This window comes from Propithecus coquereli, unplaced genomic scaffold, assembly GCF_000956105.1.
Source record: "Propithecus coquereli isolate 6110/MARCELLA unplaced genomic scaffold, Pcoq_1.0 Scaffold655, whole genome shotgun sequence".
NCBI classification, from domain to species: domain Eukaryota; kingdom Metazoa; phylum Chordata; class Mammalia; order Primates; family Indriidae; genus Propithecus; species Propithecus coquereli.
The window spans coordinates 251,072-274,054 of NW_012152563.1; the positions used below are offsets into that span (position 1 = coordinate 251,072).

Genomic DNA, 22,983 nt, shown 5'->3' on the forward strand with positions numbered 1-22,983 from the left:
TTTTTAAAGTTAATATTTTAAAAAATAGCTTTAATCAGAGAGCATATGCACTCTTGTTTCCTCATGCAGTCGGAAGTCTTTTAAACTTGCCAATTTTATTTATTTTTTTTCTATCCGCTAGACCACAAGGACTAGTTTTATTTTTTAAAGTGCTTTGATAATATAAATCCCTATTTAAAAAATTCTTTTTCTCTTACTAAAAGTTACCACCTTAAGAATCCATTTTGGGGGGAGTGTTTTTTTCTGCTTCCTCCCTCTTTTCTTTCAGGGATGCAGGAGTGAGACTCTTAGTTGGGTGTTGTTTTCCTCCCCCTTTAGAATGCATGGTTTGTACAGACGGGGTAACCAAAATATAAAACGTTGTATTGAGCAAAATGATGAGCATGTAGATTCAGATTTATAAAATTTTGTTAACTGTTTAGTGAGGCATGGAGTAGAAGGAAAGTTGTTTGCAACAGTGTATTTGCACTAAGTTGAAATTACTTTCTCTTGTCACAAGTATGTTGTCTGTAGGAAAACCAGAGTAGACAGTCTTTAGAATCAGTAAATGAGAAGACAACTGAAACGTGAAGACTACACATCGAGTATGGGTATTCTTATGAAAGCAGTCAAAGGGTACATGACAGAAATGCAGGAGATAGGTGTAGCTGCATTGAAAACTGGTGAAAACCCCTCAGTGTGCCCCATTTTGCTCCTTTCTGTGTTGGTCAGTAGACGTACAGTACTGCGCGAGTCTCCAGAGGTTCTCCAGTTCCTAATCATTCTGTAGCTCTAGAGAAGAAATATTAAAATCTCCTCGTTTCATGATGACAAGCCTCACTTGAGTGAAATTTTGAGGTCTGTCATGTGAGATTAACTCTCCAGTTACAGTCATTTGGCTGCAAAGCCAAGTTTAATTTGGTGCTGCTATTTTGTGTACAGTACTTCAACACTCTTCTCCCCTCTCTCTTTTTTAATTAGTGTCAGAAATAAAGAAAATTCCAGGTGAAAGAAGTCTTTGGAACATACTAATGAAACTTCAGGCAGAAAGGACACAATGGGAAAGGGAGAAGCTTTTATAACTATACAGGATTTTAGGGGAAATTGTATGATAGTAAATTGGTCCCAAATTTCCTTTTATCTCTCTGAGATGATTCTGTGTGTTCTATATTACTCTTCTATCAAGGGGGTAGAGGAAAGTGCTAAGAAGCTAATTAACTTTACTGGGATATAAAATACGTGGAGGAGTGTGTGAACACCGTACATCAAGCTCTTCTACTCTTCCCCTCTGTCTTTTCCTACCCTTCACCTTACCACGGTAGCGTAGGCCTCTCATTGTTCGTCTACCCACTCCTGTGACAGAGTTTTACCTAGATTTGTAAATGTAGTTTAGCTTCTTTTACGTTGCATTATGCAGACGAGTTAAGGTGAAGTTTCTGGGCTTTGTAAGGCCATATCACATGTTTCAGTACATGGTGTGTAGAGTTAGGCTGCTAGGAGGAATAGAGTTAAATGAATGGTTTCTAATTAGCAAAGAGGCCTTAATGGGCATGCATTTTATTTATTGACAGTATTTCTGGCTTCTACTTATTTTTTCTACCATTTTTCCCTTGGATTGGCCATTTCTGCTTACTTTTGATATTATTGTGCAGCATGCATTTCTAAAGTCACCTTGAATTCTGTTCAGAACAATGTAAGGTATATGAAAATAGTAGTAAAGTATTTAATGAATAGCATTTGTTTACCTTTTCATTCTAGAATAACGGGATTTCCCATTGCCTACAGGTTTAAATTCAGACTCCTTAGCACAGAGAGAGAGCTTCCACGATGTGGCCTTACTCTGTTTTTAAGATCATTTCCCACCCTCCTGTATTCCAGGCACGCAGAACTCTCTCCTCTGATAAACCACGTGCTGTTATCCCTCTCCCACAATTATAAATACTGATCATAAGCACTTAGTAAACTTTTGTTGGCAGGCATCCAGAATAATTGATACATCATTTTATAAACTTTTGAGAGGAGGATTTTAGAAACAATTCCCTCACACTTTTAATCAAAAAAGTGGTATCCTCTGAGGTGGAAGTGTGGCATACTCGGAGAGCTCCGAACAAGTGATTATTTTCTGTGTGGCAAGGAGGCCTTTTATGAACCTTGAGAAGAAAAGTAAATGAACGTCCATGAATGTGGAAGCCAATGGGAAAATTCAAGTGGATTTCCCCTCTTTTTGCAAAAAAAGGATATTGGGTGGCTTTGTGCTGGTAAAAACTGTGTCTGGTTCTTTAAGGTATGCAATATGGAACCTAGGTCAGTTTGAGAATATGAAATTGACTGCAATTTAATTTTATTCATAAAATTACTATTTGGTATGCTAAATTAGGCAAGTTGCTAAATGAACCTATTTCTGAGTGGACTGAATTGAAAAAGATGCCCAAAGGCTTAGAACATGAGGCCAGGTGTCTTCGTTTAGTGCACACACTGTATAGCCATATGTAGTGGACCCTGCTGCCAGACCTAGATGTCTACTTAAACAGCAAATTCAGTTTCTTTAAAAGGAGCCTCTCTGGTTTCTTGCCTTGGGATGAATACTTGGCTCCTAGTGGTGGTGCGATGGTAAGATGGCAGGGCAATTCCATGCGTGCACTGAACAAACATTGTTCGCCTGTCATTTGCTAAGCATTATTTTAAGCATCAGTGAACAAAATGGACAAAATCCCTGCCATTATGGAGGTAACATTTTAGTAAAGGAAAGGCAGACAAAGTAAGTACAATTTAATAGTAAATTAAGATTAGGATAACGGTATTAAAGAAATACAAAACTAGAAAGGGTTATAAAGGATGCTGTGGGCAATTTTAAATAGGGTGGTAAGAGAAGGCTTCCCTGAAAAGGCGACATTTGAGTAAAGACCTGAAGTAGGTGAGGGAGCCTAGTCGTAAGGATTTCTGGAGAGTAGAGGAACAGCAGGTACAAAGGCATCGAGACAGGCACGTACCTGACACAACGGGCAGCATGCCGGACGGGTCAGAGTGGAGAGTAAGTCAAGTAACGGGGGACCAGATTATGAACAGCCTGTAAGTAAGGAGCTTGGCATTTACTCTGTGAGTTAGGAAACCGTTAGAGGATTTTGAGTAAACAAGAAATGTGCTTGGTTTAAATTTTAACAGGATCACTGGCTGCTGTGTTGAAAATAGACTACAGGAGGGCAAGAACAGAAGCAAGAAGACATATATAGCAGTAACTACTAGTTATCAGTTGCTGCATAAGAAGTCACCCAAAATTTAGTGGCTTAAAACAACAAACATTATCTCCTACAGTTTCTTGTGGGAATATAGGAGTGGCTTAGCTATATGGTTTTGTTCAGGATCTTTCCTGAGGTTGCAGTCCAGGTGTCGGCCAAGGCCACAGTCATCCACAGATTTGACCAGAGGTAGAAGATCTGCTTCCAAGTTCACTCACATATCTGCTGGCCAGAGACCTTGGCTACTCATCATGCATCCTTTTCTTTACGACGTGGCAGCCAGCTTTCCCAGAGTAAGTTACCAAGAGAGAAGACAAAGCAGAAGCCACAATGGCTCCTGTGACCTAGACCCAGAAGTGATAAACCATCACTTCTGTTGTGTTCTGTGGATCTCCCAGACAACACAGATGCATGTGGGGGGACCACACATGGCGTGAACACCAACAGGCTCAGGGAAGTTGGGGCCACCTTGAAGGCTAGCAACAAACATAGAAAATGAGATTTTAAAGTAAGGTACTATTTATAGTAGATTTTAAACAGATTCCTAGGAAGAGATAGGGAGGGCCTCTTCACTGAACACTGTAAAAGATCATTGGAAACCTAAAGAAGACTTAAATAAATTGAGGGAATCTACGATGTATGCACATCTGGAGATTTGACACAATTGCACTCAAAATCCTATTTTTTTTAAAGTAGAAGTTGACAAACTGTACCTAAAACATATGGAAATATAAAGAGCCAGAAATAGCCAATAAAATCATGAGAAAGAACAAAACAGGTACCAGCTAATCTAAACCAAAGCTGCTATAAGATATTCAAAAACTAGTAATTTAAAACAGTGTAGACAGACCAGTAGAACAGGATTGAGACCCATGCATGCATGGCACCCAATGTGTGGTCAAAGGCGAGACTACAGTGTCGTAGCAACAGGAGGATCTTTTCAGTGCATGGTTTTGGTTTAATTAGGGGTGTGTGTGTGTGTGTGTGTGTGTGTGTACAAATAAATACGTGCAGAAAAACATGCATCTTAATCCCTGCCTGATTCCATACCAGAAAATCAACTCCAGATGGATCACAGCTCTAAATGTGAAAGGTAAAATAATATAGTTTAGAAATAAAATATAGAACATCTCTATGACCTTGGAGTAGAAAAGATTTATTAAATAACATGCAAAAAGCACTAACTACAAAGGAAAATTATTAACAAAATTTAGATTAAGATGAATTTTGGTCTAAGATACAATTAAAAACGGAAAAGACAAGCCACAAAGTGGAAGACGTAATAAGCAAAGGCAAACAATCCAACAGAAAAAAACGCACAGAAGACTTAAACCGGCACTTGCCAGAGGAGGACACCCAAATGGCTAATAAGCATATACAAATGTGCTCAGCAGCGTTAGTCTTAATGACAGTGAAAATTGTAAGACTGTAGTGAGATATTACTCCATACCCACAAGAATATTTAAAATAGAAAGGCAGATATGTTAATTTCTTAGAGCTACTATAACAAATTAATATAAACTGGGTGGCTTAAAAACAAATTTATTCTGTCATGATTCTGGAGTCGAGAAGTCCAAAATCAAGGTGGTGGTGTGTGTTTATCTCAAAATCCCTTTGCCTCTTTTTTTATAAGGATACATGTGATTGCATCTAGGGCCCATCTGGATAATCCAGAATAAGAGCCTCCTCTCAAGATCCTTAATTGAATCATATCGTTTGCCATAAAGGTAGTATTCTAGGTTCCAGGGGTTAGGACGTGGGTGTGTCTTTGGGACCACCAGGAGAACAGAGGGTACTAAGTGTTGCTGAGAGGAGGAAAACCAGAATGCGCGTACATTCCCAGCGGAGTGTAGATTTGTGTAACTATAATATATCCGGAAACTGTTGGACAGTATCTGCTGAAGATAAATATACCCTAGGATCTAGCGTTTCCACGCCTAGGTGTGTGTGTCAGTCAGAAGACACATGAAATAACATTTATAACTGCAATATTTGTACTAATCCTAGACTAGAAAGTTCTCAAATCCCCATCCACACTAGGAGGGATAGTGGTTTGTTAATACAATAGGATACGCCACATAGCAATAAGAATGAACTACAATTATGTACAATAGCATGGTTGATTCTCACAAATAGTTTGAGAGAAGCTAGACACAAAATGTGTGTACACTATACAATTCCATTTATAAAAGTTCAAGAACAGGAAAAGCTACTAATCTTGGGTGTGAGAAGTCAGCGTAGTTGTAATTCTTGTGCAGGAGAGGGTAGTGACTAGAAAAGGCACGAGGAGCATGTTCTGCTTTTGATCCGGGTACTAGTTACAGTTACACAGCCATGTTCAGTTTGTGAGAATTTAAAACTTACGTAGGACTTGTGTACTTTCCATATGTTAAAAAGAAGAATAAGTGGGAATTGTTGGTCGCTACTTTTGTAGGTTTCTTTACTATAGGACATCTTTGGATTGAACTAAGGGAGTGCCTTTCATTTTGATTTGCATTGTTTATTCTCTTAGGTTTGAGAGTTTTAGCAAAGCAGCATTTACTAATTGCTTCTGATATTTCTAAGGACTTTGAATTGCAAGTGACAGCAACTCAAACTAAAGTAAAACCAGAATTTTGTCTCATATAACTGAGGAATCTTAAGGAGCGAAGTTGACCTCAGCAAGGTGGATGCAGGACTCCGCCCTCTCACCGTGTGGCTCTCTGCGCCCCGCCCCCCTTGCACCTTGCTTAGGTAGTAGGCTCTTTCTGCATTGTGGCAAAGATGGCCACCAGCAGCACCAGGCTTACATTGTGTTGTCTGACAACTAGTAATCCCAAAGAAAAGTCTGCCTTTTACCCGATAGTACTGGTAAAACCCAGGGAGGACTAACTAGCTCAGCTTGAGTCACATGCCCAGGCTTGGCTCATGTGTTTACGTCTGAGCCAGGTCAGCCCTGGGAAGGGAGGGTCAGGCCTCCCCAAAGCAAATGAAATGAAGTGGTCTTCCTGCAAGAAAGAGAGGTTTTGTTACCTGAAAGGACAAGGAAGGAAAACATACTAGTCAGACAAAACTGTCAGTTCCCCTAATACAGATACCCTTCAGGTTCTGTTATTGAAGGATTTCGTAATTACTGAGACACCACAGATTGGTTTAGCCTTGGTGTGCTGAACTGAGGTGGGTTTGTACTGAGAGCGTGTCTGTCGTTTATGACATCACGTCATAGCTGTAACTCTCCGTGTAAGCCATGCTTGGAGATGCAGACTTGGGTGACATACTGCCTTTTGTAGTCCGTTCCCCTCTTTGGGTGATGAACATACACAGTCATCGCTCGGTATCCATGGGAGATTGGTTCCGGGACGCCCCTCCTCCCCCGTGGATACCAAAATCTGTGGACACGCAAATCATGCACTCTTGGATCCTTCAGATGTGAAAAGTCAGTCCTCCGTATCCACAGGTTTCACATCCTGGAATAGTGTATTTCCCGTCTGAGGTTGATTGAATCTGCAGATGCAGAACCCACGGGTATGGGGGACCAAGAGTACTTAACCAAGACACACATGAGGCTTAACAAGAATAAATAATGCTTAACATTTATATTCAGCTTTGGATTAGAGAGTCCTACAGTTAATAGTACCTGTGCTTCAGTCCTATGTCTCTCTGCCCCCCCCCCATCATCTATAGTGATGATTACACTGAAGTCATTGCTTATTTAATTTAGGGTTGGCAAGCTTTTGGCTCATCACCTATTTTTGTACAACCTATGAGCTAGAAATGGTGTTTATATTTTAAGTGGTTGAGAGGAAAAATCAAAAGAATAACATTTAGTAACATGAAAATTCTGTGAAATTCAAATTTTAGTGGCCATTTGTATAATTTTATTGGAACATAGCCATGCTTCTTTGTTTGCATATTGTCTGTGGCTGCGTTCGCATGGCAACAGTAGAGTTTTGAGTAGTTGTAACAGAGACTGTATGGCCTGCAAACCCTAAAATATTTACTGTCTGATCATTTACAGAAAACTTTGCCAACCCCTGATTTAAAGACTGTTGTGCAGAATGCAGTAGATGAGAGCCACCTAAGATAGGAAGGGCCAGTCACAGTTACTACTCTAGTAATATCATCTGTCTTCAGTGGCCTCTTCCAATGAAATTTATCATACCAGTCAATGGAAACTTTTCCTTACAGCAGTAACTGGAAAAATGAGGTTTGTATTTACTGGAATTAACTTTGGGTTTTCTTGTATTTATGTAGCCAGGCTAGTATGTTGGAAATGATGAATTAATTATGTGTTGGGAAAGAATATGTAGTATCCCCATAGATGTTATCCTCATGTTAGCCAGACTCGCACCTTTTGTCTTTCAGCCCAGTCAGCAGCAGGGAAGACAGCCTGCCATAGGGAACTGGGGACTGCTATACGGAGAGCCTCAAGCACCCTCAGTACAGTAGGAGCCCAGTCCCAGGTCCCCATTCTTTTAGCAGAGTGAGTAGCATTCTTCCCACGTGTTTCGTAGCAAGTCGTATTTTCCGATCTATTTGCTTTATGAACTTCCCTGGATTTGTTATCATCTCTGCAAAGGTTCCTACTCCTCCTCCACCCCACAGGACAGATGGGGAGCCAAATTCTGAGAACTCTGGGGAATTACTGTGTGCCCCCAGGAATCTCAAGTACCTAAGCCAGATTCCTGTTTCCATCAATTATTATTACAAAAGCTAAAATTATACTGGGATGGTACCATAAATTCTACTTTGGTCTCCTCTGAGATTTCCATCTGATACAATTACAAAGAGAATTAGCTAATTCTGAGTGGTTAGTTTCCCAGTGATTAAAAGAAGGCAGGGGGTAGGAGGGGCTTGTCTTGCCACTTTGTGCTGCCATAGGAGTTCACAGTTTAACGTGCATTCTTACTTAACTCCACATGTTATGTTTTTTTTCCTTCTCTTGAAATTAATAGTGAAGGTCCCAAATTGACAAGATCATAGACGTTAACCTAAGGATGAAAACCTGAGATTGGTTGGGTAACTAGAAGTGAAGGTGGTCTCGAATTGGAGAGTACAGGGCCCTAACATACGGGTTTTAATTTTGAAAACATGTGTCTGATGCTGTGACGCCTTCCTATTTTTCAAGAGAAGCTGGAAATCTGGAATTTTTGTATGATATTCCCCAACTTTTAAATGCTAACAACTAATTTTTAAAAAAATTCATAGATGCTGACCAGTCAGACATGGCTGTGGACAGATTTAACTCAAGTTTTCCAGTTCACAACTTCTCTAGACTAACTCGTCACCATAAATTATATTTCCTCCCTATTTCCTTCAGGAGGAGGGAAAAAAACAATGAAATGAAAAAAAAATATGTTTTGTAACTGTCTTAAGCTATTGGTCATTTTTGCCGAATAACTGTTTCAGTATATAAATTATGAATTCATGTGAAACTTTTTTAAGAGACAAGGTCTTACTATGTTGCCCAGGCTGGTCTGGAACTCCTGGGCTCAAGTGATCTTTCCACCTCAGCCTCCCAAGTAGGTGGGACTCCAGGCACACACCGCTGTGCTTGGCTTAAAACATTTTTTATCAATCTCTTTTCTCCCCTTTTCAACAGAATATAACCATTTTTTTGTTTTTTGCCTGACATGAATACTTTTAATAATAATGAGATACGTTTATTCAACAAAATATTTTTTGGGATTCATATTAGCCATAAAGAGGGCTTGAGGAAGCAAGAGTTACGCTGGGAATGGAGTTACAGACAGGCCTATGAGGCACTTGAGTGACTGTAAGATGAAGCGCCCCCGTAGGGTCGTTCAGGCAGCTTCTTTAGGAATACAGAGCAGAAAGTGGGCCCGGAAGAAGTAGAATTTAAGCTGATTTCCTGAAATAGGTAGAATTGTTATAAACATAGTGCAGAAATGGACTAAAGAAGGAACACTGTGAGCTAGAAGCTTGTGTTAAGGAGTGAGCATGATTTGTTTCAAACAGATGGGAGCAAAGAACCCTCTACTTTCAGGAAGAGCAGAGTAAGAACAGTTCTTGAACTTCTGCTGTGTGCCTGGCGTTATTTAATATGGTTAGATAGATGATATAAGTACCCTTCTTGCAGAGCTGAGCCTAGGGAAGTTGCGTAACGTGTCCAAGCTCTTACAGGTAATAAAATGGCAAAGTTGGGATTCAGACTGCTGCCGACCTGACCCCAAGCTTACTCTGTTTACACACAGCCTGCTTTCTAGGGAAATGCCGGTTGGGGTAAACTATGTAAAGCATGAATGCTAGGTTGAGTATCCTCTCTGGTGCACTTACTATACAATAACTAAGCAGAAGTAATACAGGAGAATAGGATGTTTTAGGAAATTTTAGATAAATGGATTGGGATGAAAGGCAGTAAAACAGAAAGAAAAAATATTAAAATAACCCAGGTGCAAAGTGATGAGGACCACAGTTGGAATGGGAAATAAAAGAGCATGAGACATTTCAAAATGAAAAGTATTGGAACTGGTGACTTAACTCTAGGGAGTAAAGCCAAGGAAAATTAGTTTAATTGACATGTATTTGCTGTTGTAATTGAGTCTGTGTTACATTCATCCATTACAGTTCTTTTGTCAGAATTTTAATAATTGATAATGAATTTTCTTTGTAGTCATAAAATAATCTTGAATTTTTCGTGCTGATAAGAACTTCCTAGGTAAAAAGACATACATGAAAAACAAGTTTTTTCAGGAGCGTGGTTACAATTAATTAAAGCTATGTACCGTCTCAAGATTGAGTAAATGAATGAAATTTAAAATTCTTCCTTAAATGAAAGTAATAAGCATTCATGAATGCTCACAAAATTTTAGTTTCATAGGGATATGATGGACTTTGATAGCCAATTTTTTTTTGTTTTTTAGATTTATCAAAAGGCTCTGATTGAGCTGTTTACTAGATGTGTGACCTTGGGCAAGTTACTAAGACTTTTTGAGTCTCATTTTTTTATTTTCAAAATGAGGATATCAATAGCACCAACATCATAGGTTCTTGGGAGGATTAATTGAGATATAAATAGAACAATGAAAACAGTGCCTTGCCCATAATAAACTGAGTAACTGTTAAGTATTGTCTAGGGGGCTTGAGGGAGTAATGGGTTGTGGTTTTGCTTATGAATGTTAGGAAGAGTCAGAACTCACATTTTATGAATCTTCTCCAATTCATAGACTCGTTTATTATATCATCCTAATAATTTTTCTAAGACTGGTAGAGTAATCTTGCTTTCTGTGTCCTTGGATTTGTGGCTTTATAATCCCACAGTGCAGCAGTGAAGGAATTGTTCTCTCTTCTCGTTTCTCTTCTCTTACGCTTTTCCTCCCTGGGCATGTGAATGCCATCTGGTGTGCCCTGCAGTAGTGGTAAGCAGGGGCACCCTTCAGGTTCTCCAGAGCCGCCCCATGGATGCCATTAGACATTCAGATAAACTACTTTACCCTTTCGTGGTTTTTGGTCTTCCTGAATCTTCATGTAAAGGTACATTTTGTGGCCTAAAGATGAATAAGTGAGGTTGATTCTTTTTCTTTTTTTTTTTTAAGTAACCCATGAAATCCTTTGTGCCTCTTGAGTTACGAAAATCATTGTTAATTTGCTACTGTGCACGCAGTTTGGCTTGGGAAAATTGCTGGTGTTACATGTTTTGAACTTCAGTCTTACTGTTCTGAAGCAAATATTATGATATAGAAGCTTAGTAGTTTTTATCTCTATTTACTTGAGTTTTATAGAAATAGAGTATTTATCTCCTCTGGCATTTGTGATTGCCAGCTCTATGCCGAGAGACTTGTCGTCAGCACCAGGGGGGTTCCTGTAATTGCTCTCTCTCATCATTCTCATGTCACCAGTGGGGAGCGTAGCACAGTTGCTGGTTTAGATCTGGGTTCCTCGGTCTTTTTTCTCTGTTACCCTCCAAGTGGCCTTTTTAGACATTTTTTTTCCTAATTGGCCCCCACCTTTATAAACTTTACCTCCACACATATACTGTATGTCTGTTTATGTACTGTATGTGTATGTGTGTTTCATACATAAAGAGTGAGGGTTCTTGTGCCCCATTTCCCCCAGGAATTGGTGTTCGCTCCCTTGAGGTACCACTGCCTGTGTTGCGAATGCATATTTTATAGTAGTGGATTCTCAGAATTTTGGATTTCAGAACCTTTACATTCTCTAAAATTATTGAATACTGTGAAGAACTTTTGTTTATGGGGTTATAGCTAGTGATATTTGTCATATTACAAATTAAAGCTGAGAAAAAATTTTAAATACTAATTCATTTTAAAATATTTTATGAAAAATAATCATTTCCTCCTCCCCTACATTCTTTACTGAGAAGAGTGACATTGTTAACACATTTTTGAAAATCTTTTTAAGATCTGGCTTAATAGCAAGATTCTCATAGTTGCTTCTGCATTCAATCTGTTACAGTATTATACAGAAAATCTGGGCTAATATGTAGCTGGAAAAGGAAAGAATATTTTAATAACCTTTTCAGGTAATAGGGGTTGTTCTTTGATAATACACCAAAACTTGACAGTTGGTAGTTTCTTAAAGGATGGTCGTGACATGGAATCTGAAACCATGTAAAAACCTTTTGTCCTGTTATATTAAAATTCATTAGTCCCTTTTGCTTTGAATGGGTCTTTTGTTCATGAATAATTTTGTACCATCATACATTGGTCACTTGGAAAATATTGGTTCACTCACTGTCTTATGAAGGGCCTTGAAATGTTGATACAGTATTTTTTAATCACATTTCGTTAATATCACCACTGATCTTACCAGAAAACTCAAAATATTGGAGATGCTTGTTAAGCATTTTTTCACTTGAATGCTTGAACGTTGTCTTTGATGATGAACACTATTAGTTGTTTGAGATAACAAGTGTACTTCATTTGTAAGAAAATGTCTGCCCTATACTCTAGTCTGCATAATGAGTTTAGCAGTCATGCTTTCACATAAAAAAACATGTCCCATTAAAAAGGTAACTCGGTCAGCTCACAGCTTCAACGTTGTTCAAGTGCTTTTTCTTTAGACAGTCATCCTACTTCTTTGTGCAGGAGGAGTGCTTCATGCCTGCCTCCCAGTTTATCGTGCAAAATATTAATAATACAACGTGTGTTCAGGATCAAGATTTAATAAAATTAATAATTTTTACTATGGGAGCGTGACATTGAAGAATACCACTACTACCGCAGTTTAGTGCCACTGCCTTGCTACGGCTTCAGCTGTTTTTCTCCACCATTGCTTTTTTGCACCACTGGTGCTTGTGTTCATAACAGTGAAAAAGGCAAGTAACTTTTTAGTGTTATTCTGAAAACGGTTTTGACCTTCATAGGGGTCAGTGGACCATACTTTGAGGACCACTGATTTAATTTAGAGTGTGGACTTTGGAGGAGCCAGGCTACCTGGATTGAATCCCAGCTCTGTCACTTATTAATTAGCTTTATGACCTTGAATTACCCTGATACCAAAACCAGACAAACATTTAAAAAAAGGAAAGCTATAGGTCAGTATCCCTCATGAACATAGGCAAGAAAAAAAAAAACAACAAAAATATTTGCCATGAGCTTTTCTGTACCATCATTGTTATTTTTTTTTTTTTTGATATGTATATTTACAGGACTACAGAAGAGGGAGGGATCTGGATTCTGAAATGACTTGTCATCGTGGAGTAAGGAAGATGCATGTCAAAATCCCAAACTGTATTCCTAGGCTGAAGGTCTAAATATTCTCACAGTTTTAGGACATTTCTTTTTAAAAGCAAACAAAAAGCCTGCTTTGTTATAGTCAAGTGTGTTACTGCTCCTGATTGTGAAATTTGCATTAAATCTTCCCACCCCTCATCAGTCTTCAGATAATTTAGGCAAAGAGAAATCTGGTAATAGTGAACCGCGACTGCTTTCCTTAAGTGTTTTTCAGTTCCAGGGAGTTTCAGTGGCAAAACATTTTCCTCCTTTGGTTGGTCTCACTCTTCATGATCTTTGAACAGAGATTCATCTGTAATACACATACACACATTTTGGAGTAAACCTTCGTTTAGGAAGTTGCCTTTTGATAAGAGAGAGAGCCTGTTAGCACCTTCTGTCATGTTATTTATGCCAAAGAACCAGTTGCTTTATGGAGAAATGACACATGAGGTTCTCCCATCTGCTGTAATTGATTATTAATGTGGTTCCCAAAAAGTTCCTCAGTCCCAGCATCACTTCCCTGGCTGACTAATGCCTCTGTCCTGTTTTTAATTTTAGTTTTTGTTTTTAAATACTTAAAAAAGTAAATTATTTCCCTCTAGTTAGGCAAGTGGTGTCTTCATTTTAGAGAATTTTAAAAGTACAGAAAAAGTACAAATCAGGAAAAAGAGTCACTAGCTTTTCCATCCTTGGACATGTTCTCTACTAACCTTTTTGATGATATATAGATGCTCCTTTTTCTCCTAACCGGCAACATGTTTTATGTACATTTCATATTGTGCCTTTTCATTCATTATAAGCATTTTCCCCCATCAAAAGTATTCTAACCAGGTCACTTGGGTTTTTAAGTATTCTGTATTTTCAATGACTGCATAACTTCTGTCATTAATATGTATGATACTTTTTTAAAAATCCATTCTTCTAATGTTAGATATTTAGGTTATTTTTAATTTATCATTATAAATATGCTGTGTACAAGTTAGTATATGAACTTCCAGCAAAAGTTTTAATACTTAGAAATTAAAGAGCGTAACATATAGCAAAACTCATAATTTACATTTCTTATTACTAGGAGAGGCCAAACTGAGCTAGATGTAAGGGATTTTCCTTAACCTTCTGGGGATACCTTCCTTTAGGAGTACTTTGTACTTTCTTTCGAGCCTGTGCAGACCTGCTTGTGTGGAGTAGGGTGGAGATAAAAGTTCAGCGTGTATCCTTTTGGTCTTTATTTTTCTCTTTAGCTTTAGCCCTAGGTTGTGGGACAGTTAGAGAGAGTGGTTTGAGGGGTAATACATGTGGATATTTTCCTTTATTGGATAAGGTATGATGGGAGTTTTGTGTCTGCGTTCTTTGCTAATTCTCTATAAATTTCAGGTGTGCAACAGAGGAACATGGCTCAAGAAACTAATCACAGCCAAGTGCCTATGCTTTGTTCCACTGGCTGCGGATTTTACGGAAACCCTCGTACAAATGGCATGTGTTCGGTATGCTATAAAGAACATCTTCAAAGACAGAATAGTAGTAATGGTAGAATAAGCCCGCCTGGTAAGTAATTCTGTTAAAACAGTATTCATAATTGAAATACACCTAGGTAGTTGGTTGTACCCAATACCTCTTCCTGCTCTCACATTGTGCTCGCATTATCGCATTTCTATCAGTAAAATTTTTCATTGCGCATTGTGATATGATCAGAGGTGGGGAATCAGGAATAAGAGTATCACTGCTCATTGAAAATGCTATCAATCCATTCCATAGTCTTATTTGCTGTGCTGCAGAACTCTACTACTGTTTTTAAATAGAGAGACACCCGATGTCTGTATAGCCGTCTTGGAAAGTAAGGTAAGGGAGTGGAGGCTACAAAAGAACCTTGGTTCTTTTATCTGCAGCTAAGTTAGTTATTGAAGAAAAGAGGAGATTATCAGTAACTACAGCTGACTTTAGAGAAAGCCTGCCTTCATCAGGTGGGGTGTAACGGATTAACTCAGAGTAAGGGATAGTCAACCCCAGTTCCCTTGGGTTTTTCATGCCTTTTTGTTGTGCAAAGGATTTTCCTGGAACTGAGGAAATTCCGAATATAAGCTCTGCATAAGGGAAGTGTCAAAGTATTCATATAGGATAGTTCTCATGTAGGTTAATGCCTAAATTGCATAGATTTTTGTGCTTAATGAAAGTGCAGGCTATGACGCTGTTCATTTAAAATTTTGTATGAGGTCTTTCTTATCATTGTTTCAAGCCAAAAACTACAACCATTTACTAGAAACTTCTCCAGATTTTCTCAAGGCTAAGATCTAATGAATATAAATTGTTTTTAAATTAAGTCATCATCTACATTTCTGCTTTATGAAGTACAGGGAAAATAATAAAACATAATGTGCTAAGCCCAGGTTTATTTCTAAGGTTTAGAATGTCTGCCTTACTGCTAAATTATCTTTTATTTTAAATCTCTCATTTGTATACTAGCACTTGGAAGATGTTTTTGAATTAAAGGATTTGGGTTTGGGTGATATTTGGTCCTGAGAAATAGGAGTTTAGTTTATTAATGTAAACAATTTGTATATGGTTTCCTTTTTGGTTAAAATTTACATATTTTTCATTTGAGAGCTATTAAAGTTTTTTAACTAAAAATAATGAATCAACATATTACACAGTAAAACAAAATCCAGACACTATATTTTGTGGAAAATTGACCTTGATTTTTTTTTTTAGATAAGGTCCTAGACTGCCCTGGGTATAGAATCACTAATATGAAATGTGGTACTGTTACAGCAACTTCCGTCAGTAGTCTGTCTGAGTCTTTGCCAGCTCAGTGCACAGATGGCAGTGTCCCAGAAGCTCAGTCAGCATTAGACTCTACATCTTCATCTATGCAGCCAAGGTAAGATGTAGTCTCTGAAATGTAATTGTAATGCTCAGGAAAAGTGAAGAATACGTTCTATTTTTGATCTATTCTATTAGGGAAAACTGTGTAAAGCCACTTTAGGGTTAACTGGCCTTAAATTGTATCTGTGTGATTATTAACCAGTTAGAAAAAGCTTTTTCTTATTTTTACATTATGGGGTGGGGGTTCTGTTTTAAGTCTTAGATTACCTTTTCAGTCATCTGTTTCTGTTTTTCTTCCTCATAGTATATCCTGACCCACCCTTGAAGTCCTTTTGAAGCATGTTAAGTTCTTTAAATTTTAGTTTTATTCTGCAAGTATTATTGACTTGTATTAAAAAAAAATAGTCTTGTCACAGGTTCTCTTTGTTTAATATCATTGTGTAGTACTCATTTTTGTTTATATCTTAATATATTTTTCTTTTTAACTCTGAAATCACACCATTTAGAAGCCTGCATACAGAAATGTGTGTTCCATTTTTATTCTGCTGTCAAGAACCAATATATTAAGTTTCTATACTATGGTTCCTTTTTTCCAGTTCATGACAGGAGATGTTCAGTTCTGCTATGCCCAGATATCATTCGCAGCTTTCCATTAGGGTTCCTTAAGCACGTCTTTATCATGCTAGTTTTCACTTAGTGAATTCATGTGGTACTTGAAATACACAAAGGATATATACTATTGCTTTATTTCCAAGGCTATAAAATTCTCATCCAAATTGGTTTCCAGTTTCAAAGCTCTGTGATTATGTTTAAGTTATAAAAAAGTATATTGGTGTTCTTATCATAATGATCTACTTAGATACTTTAAACTTTTATTATATTGCTTTAGTTAATATTCATGTGTGAAGATCATCTTTTAAAATGAAATATTTTTGCTTTTCTAGCCCTATTTCAAATCAATCACTTTTATCAGAATCTGTAGCATCTTCCCAACTGGACAGTACATCTGTGGACAAAGCAGTACCTGAAACAGAAGATCTGCCAGGTTTGCATATGAACTCACGTGTGTTTTGTCATTATCTAAGATGTCAGTGTTGTAGGCCAGACACTATCCTAGGCACATGTGTAAAAAGTTACCTACTTAAAAAAAATTGCGTACTTAAAGTACATATTTTTCTCCTTATTTTCTTTATGAACATAATAGTTTATATCCTCAAGTATTTAATTTTCTGAAATGTTGGGAGCCATTTATCACAAGTAATTATTTCATCAGCATAAACATCTAAAATTCAAAATTTTGTTTAGCTTGAATAATATAATTAATGAACATGTGGCAGTGTTAGACTATTCTCTTACTATTTTGATCAGTTTAATCTAAAAACTATTTACTCTCCAAGCAGACTGGATCTGCTGGTTTGAGGGGAATCTGTTTCTCTTGTTTTTTGACTCAAATTATTTACGAGGCTGTGTACAACTTGGCTGGCAGTCACCCTGCCTTCCCTGTCTGTGATTTACAGTGCAGCAGCCACTCGCGGTTGCTCGTGTCCACATCACAGTGCCTCGTGTCCTGGCACGTGCTTGTGCTTTTCATATCCGCATCATCTGGAGCAAAGTGATCCAGGAGGACTTTTGTATTTGTGTGAAGGCTTTCCTAGTGGGGAAGGACAGTGCAGAGCAGGCCAGGAGGAGGCCATGAAATAACATATGCTTCATTGGTTACGTTCCAGCAGTGTGTGGGAGCCCTGTGTTAACCCAGGAAGGGTCTCTGGAACACAAGCCCCAGGATGAGCAGGTGCAGTTCTGCCTGACCAGTGACACTTCCCATCGTGCGTGGGGCTCACATTATGGGGACGGATAAATCTGGCAGTCTTAGTTTTAGTTTGCTAAATTTTAAATTTAGATAAGCTAGATAATTACCTGGCTTTGATTTCATGCCCAACTAATACTTGACATAATTTGCCTATTTTTGTAGATTTTGCTGTAGCAAAAGATTACTATATGGTCAACATAAATATTCTACTCCACCTAGCATATCATTATAAATTCATAAATATTGTAAGTGAACAGATTTTTATTTTTTAGTTAAATAGAAAAATTTAAGGAAGGGCAGAGACGATGGGTATTTTAAAAGCAGAAAAAAGAAAAGAACTCCAAGACTCAGTTATCACTGGACATGGGAGATAAGGAGACAGGGTGGTGTCAGAGCTTCCGATTTTATGATAGTGGCAAAGGTGTGGTCACCTCAGACAAGGAGGCTGGAAAAGGTAACGTGGTTAGACAAAATTGTAGATACAATGAGTTGGAAGTTATCAACTTTCAGAACTGAAAGGGCTCATTTGGAGGTTGTAGATGCGTAGTAGGCATTTTATGTGTGGAGTAATAAGTATTATACCTGAGATTTAGAATCTCAGCCAAGCACAGGTTGAAAAGTGAGAGTTTAAAAACAAGGGATTAGGCAGGAGGATGAGCCAGCAAAAAAGAGACAGAAGCCACCTGGATCCTGGCTGGTTTCAGACCATAGATGCCAAAGGAGAATTTCAGGAGGCAAGGGTTGTGTAGCAGTTTTGAGAGACAGAGAAGTTAGGAAGAAAACAGGCTGCTAATCATGAAAATGTTACTTATGTCTTCTGATAGAACAAATTTTGGAATGTTGGTAGTGGAAAAAAATGTGTAAAGCTTAAGGACACGATAGCAATTGTGCAAATTTGACAGAGAATAAAGATTGTAGGTTAGTGAGCTATCGTAATAGGAAGTGCTTTTATACCACTCGTGGTACGTGGAGAAGAGCGTAGTTTCCTCCTCCTAGCCTGAGTACATTAATTCAGTCCGCAGTCATGATATCATATTAGGAGAAATTGTAGAGTTTTTAAAACTTAGACTCCATGTATAATTTGACTGACTTTCAGGTTAAACCAATATTAACTTTTAAGTACCTTTTAAAAAAGCTTAGCATTTATAATTTCAGCATAGCAGAATCTTTGATAAATTAGGTATAAGTTTCAGCTGAGTTCAAGAGAGGATTAGTTTTCAACGTAAAATCTTTTTTAATAGCCTAGTTTTAAAAACTGTTTGATGTTGTTGAATTAAAAATGCCTCGATATAAACAATACACAAATATAAACGTGTTTATATATAAACTCCTATGTACTTACATGCGCTTATGATGATTTCCTTGTTCAATAGAACAAATTCAGAGAAAATTTTTTCATCTATTTTAATAGATGGATGAAAAGAGAGAAAAAGTCTTCGATTCAGTCATATGGTTGTATGAGCTAGAAGTAGAATCCAGGCACCCGACTCTAGGCTAGTCTTCTTTCCACGGGCAGTTGTGCTGCTTATTGGACTGGGTTGTGGACACGTATGTTCCTGTCGACACATCCAGTCCCCTGCAGTTCCCAGAGTAGGGTCCGCTGGGTTGGCAAGCTACACAGGTATCTGTTTTCTTCCTGTCAATCCGTTTGCCTCCCTCAGAGGGCATTTATGTAGGTGGGAAGACCATCCCAGATGGAAGAGGGTATATGAGTAGCAGCTGTGTGTCTAAGCCAGCATTTCCCAACATGTTTTATTGGCGTTTTCAGAACAGCTTTTTTCTCTGCAGGTTTTCTGCCTGTAATTAGGATATGCTGCCACCAGGTGGGTGGTGCTGCTTTCATTTTGGCCTCATATCCCTGAAGAATTTTTATGTTTAACTGAGAATTTGACATATTGCAGCATGTTTCTCATTTAATTATGATTTTTAATTTAAGAAAAATAGTACCTCACATAGTGTCACTTAGGAATGAACGTCAGTCAGATTGCTAATTCACAAAGGCCAGCTTTTACAAACAGACTTTTAAGTATTTTGGTATACTCTAAAACTATCATACTTGACTGGCTGCCTTTTTTGAACAATATGCTTAAATTTGGCTAATCTCTCAGTCACTCACATCTTGGGTCATAGTAAAAAAAAATAAGGAATTTGGATTCATAGTTTCTGTTTTCATATCTTGACAGCCCCACTTAACCTCTCTGCGTCTTATTTGTATTACTTTTAAAGGAGAATGATAAGCATGTCCCCTTTATAGGGTATTAAAAGTTATTGAGATAATAGAGGTAAAATGAGCTTTGTAAACTGCAAAGGATATTCTTACTCTGTACGATGCCAAAGTGATTTGAGAGTATAGGAGGCTTAGAATAAGAGATAATTTTGAAGCTTCCCAACAGTGGAGTGAAATCGTGTTAAGGCGGTGAGCTCTGTGTCACTGAAACTTTCTAAGAAGGCGGAGTCACCTGCCGAGTGGAACAGTGCAGAGGCAGGTGCTACACTGAGTGGGAGGATGAGCTAGAATTTTGAGGCTCTTTCCAACTCTTAAGGGTTCTTGACATCATACAAAGTTCAGTTGTCAAAGCATTGATTTGGAGCAATCAGAGGGGAACAGTCTCTTTAAAAAATCAGGCCCTTCTTCTGATCTTGAAGCATGGGTGAGGATAGCCAAAGCGACCTTGAAAAAGAACAGGAGTATCGGAGGACTGACGATTCCCGGTTTCACAATTTAATACAAGCTGCATAATGAAGACCGTGTGATACCGACATGAGGATAATCATATAGATCAGTGGAATAAAATTGAGAATTCAGAAATACACTCTTATGGGTAATTGATTTTCAACAAGGGTGCCAAGATCATTCAATGGGAAAATAATGATCTTTTCCACAAACAATGACTGGGACAACCTCATATCTACATTCAAAAGAATGAATTGGACCTCCCCACCTCATACCATATGCAAAAATTCACCCAGAATACATCAAAAATCTAAAAAAATGTAAGAGCTGGAACTATAAAACTCCTAAAACAGGTATAAATTTTTGTGGCCTTGGTTTAGGCAGTTGTTTTTTAGATATGACACCTAAAGCACAAGCAGCCAAAGAAAAAACAGGTAAACTGAACTACATTAAAATTTAGAAGTTTTTGTTTCAAAGGGTACTAGTGGAAAAACCGCCCAGAGAATGGGAAAAAATATTTTCGTATCATGTATCTGATAAGAATACACGGATAATTATAATTCAACAATTAAAAGACAGCCAATTAAAAAATAACTGAAGGATTCAAATAGACATTTCTCCAAAGAAGATATACAGGTTGCCAATAAGCACATGAAAAGATGCTCAGTGTCATCATTAGTCATTAGGAAAATGGAAATCAGAACCATGAGACACTACATCACACCCCCTAGGATGGCTAGAATCAGTAACAATAGCAAGTTTTCAAGGATGTGGAGAAGCCTCCTATGTTGTTGGTGGGAATGTAGAATGGTACAAATGCTTTGGGAAACAGTCTGGTAGTTCCTTATAAAATTAAATAAAATTACTATATGATCCATCATTTTACTTCTGATTCCCAAGAGAATTGAAAACACGAGTCCACACAAAAACTTGCACACAAATGTTCGTAGCAGCATCATTCATAATAACAAAAAATGGAAAAAACCCAGTTGGCCATCAGCATATGATTGGATAAACAAAATGTGGTATTCATACACTAGAATATTATTCAGCCACAAAAAGGGAGGAAATTCTGATACCACAGCATGAATGTACCTTGAAAACATGCTAAGTAAAAGAAGCTAGGCACAAAAGGCCACTTACTGTATGATTCCATTCATATGCAGTGTCCACAGTAGGACATACACACAGCAAGATTAGTGGTAGCCAGGAGCTGGGCAAAGTGGGAAGTAGGGAGTGATTGCTCATGGGTTTGGGGTTTTGCTTTGGAGTGACTAGAACGTTCTGGAATTGGATAGTGGTGAGATTTCACAACTTTGTAAATATACTAAAACCACTGAATTATATACTTTAAAGTGTGAATATTATAGTATGTAAATTATATACCCCCCACGCCACCCCCAAAGACAGTTGAAGAGGGCTTTTGCTGGAGGAGAAATGGTGAGAGCAAAAGCATACAGGTAGAAAACATGAAATTTGGGAAATAGTGAGATAACCAGTTGCTGAAATGGCCCGTTGAGACAAATATATGTTGGAACTAAAGCTGGAAAAGTTGTTTGGAACCAGATAATGGAAAATCACGAAGGTATTTGGTTCTAATCAGTGGGAAGGGAAGAGAGTCATTTTGAATGTTTTGTTGTTTTTTTTTGGTTTGGTTTGGTTTTTTAAGATGACACAAAGCTGTGTTTTGGCTGCCATGTGTGGTGGCTCACACCTATAAACCCAGCGCTTTGGGAGGCTGAGGCAGGAGGATCACTTAAGCCCAGTAGTTGGAGGCTACAGTGATTGTGATTGCACCCCTGTATTCCAGCCTGGGTGACAGAGTGAGAGTGTTTTAGGAAGATTAAGTAACAGTTTTTTGCCCACAGACAAATGCTACAGAAACGGATTTCATCTATAGAGTTGCTCTGTCCAGTGTGGTGGCCGCTAGCCTCGTGTAACTATTGAGCTGTTGAAATGTACCTAATCCAGAATGAGACTTTTAGTACATTCTTATATGCTAGTTACACTGTAAGTATAATGTCTGCACTGGGTTTTGAAGACTTAATACTCCCAAAATGTAAAATATTCAATTAAAACTTTTTATATTGATTACATTTTGAAATAATATATTAATGTTACCTGTTTCTAATGTGTCTACTAAAAAGTATAAAATTATATGACTAATTTATTTTGGATGCTGCTACTAATATGGGCATATTTTTCTCTTTTGACTATTTAAAATTTTCTCATTTTTTAAAGAATTCTTGAGCTAGGAGCAGCTTAAAGTTCATTAGGTTCAAGCCTTTATTTTGCAGATGAGAAAATGAGGGCCAGAGAGGGGAAATGAATTCTATCCCAGTGGTTCATTGTAACAGTTGCACGTTCTGTTCAGTAAGTATCTGTTGATCCCTTGATTTGTGTTAGCACCGGGTGTACAGTGGAGCAGAAATAGCCGCCAACCTGAACATGCTGTCTAGTTCGGGAGTGAGATTGGTCATGACTTTCGAGGGAAGGATACGTGTTGTATTAGGTAGATACTGTATCTGTGGCGAAGACCAATTAGGTATATAAAGATAACGTTTGGGGGCTACCTATTAATGTAATGTTCAATTTTATTTTTCACCATATGTATGAATGTGCCCCAAAGAGAGGAAGTACTAAATAGTTTTATGTACTTATTGTTATATTTGTGCACTTTTTATTTTATTTTTTTTTTTTACAGGACCCAGAGCAGAGGGCCTTATTCCTCTTGAATGTGATCCTCCATGTGGGTAGTTAAACTAATTTTACCTGCCTGGTGCTTTT

The 22,983-nt window shown here is 37.9% G+C and overlaps 1 protein-coding gene across 2 annotated transcripts in view; it reads left to right on the forward strand.

Moving 5' to 3' along the window:
* The window catches only part of ZFAND6 (zinc finger, AN1-type domain 6), a 35,124-nt gene that overhangs the window by 4,157 nt on the left and 7,984 nt on the right, over window positions 1-22,983 (forward strand). Inside the window, exons 2-5 of one of the 2 annotated variants that reach the window (XM_012660095.1) lie at window positions 14,267-14,437; window positions 15,659-15,767; window positions 16,657-16,757; window positions 22,901-22,945. In XM_012660095.1, the coding sequence (XP_012515549.1) occupies window positions 14,284-14,437; window positions 15,659-15,767; window positions 16,657-16,757; window positions 22,901-22,945 (409 nt within the window). In that variant the 5' untranslated portion in view covers window positions 14,267-14,283. The remainder of the gene's footprint in view (window positions 1-14,266; window positions 14,438-15,658; window positions 15,768-16,656; window positions 16,758-22,900; window positions 22,946-22,983) is intronic. The other variant, XM_012660096.1, reaches the window with a different exon arrangement.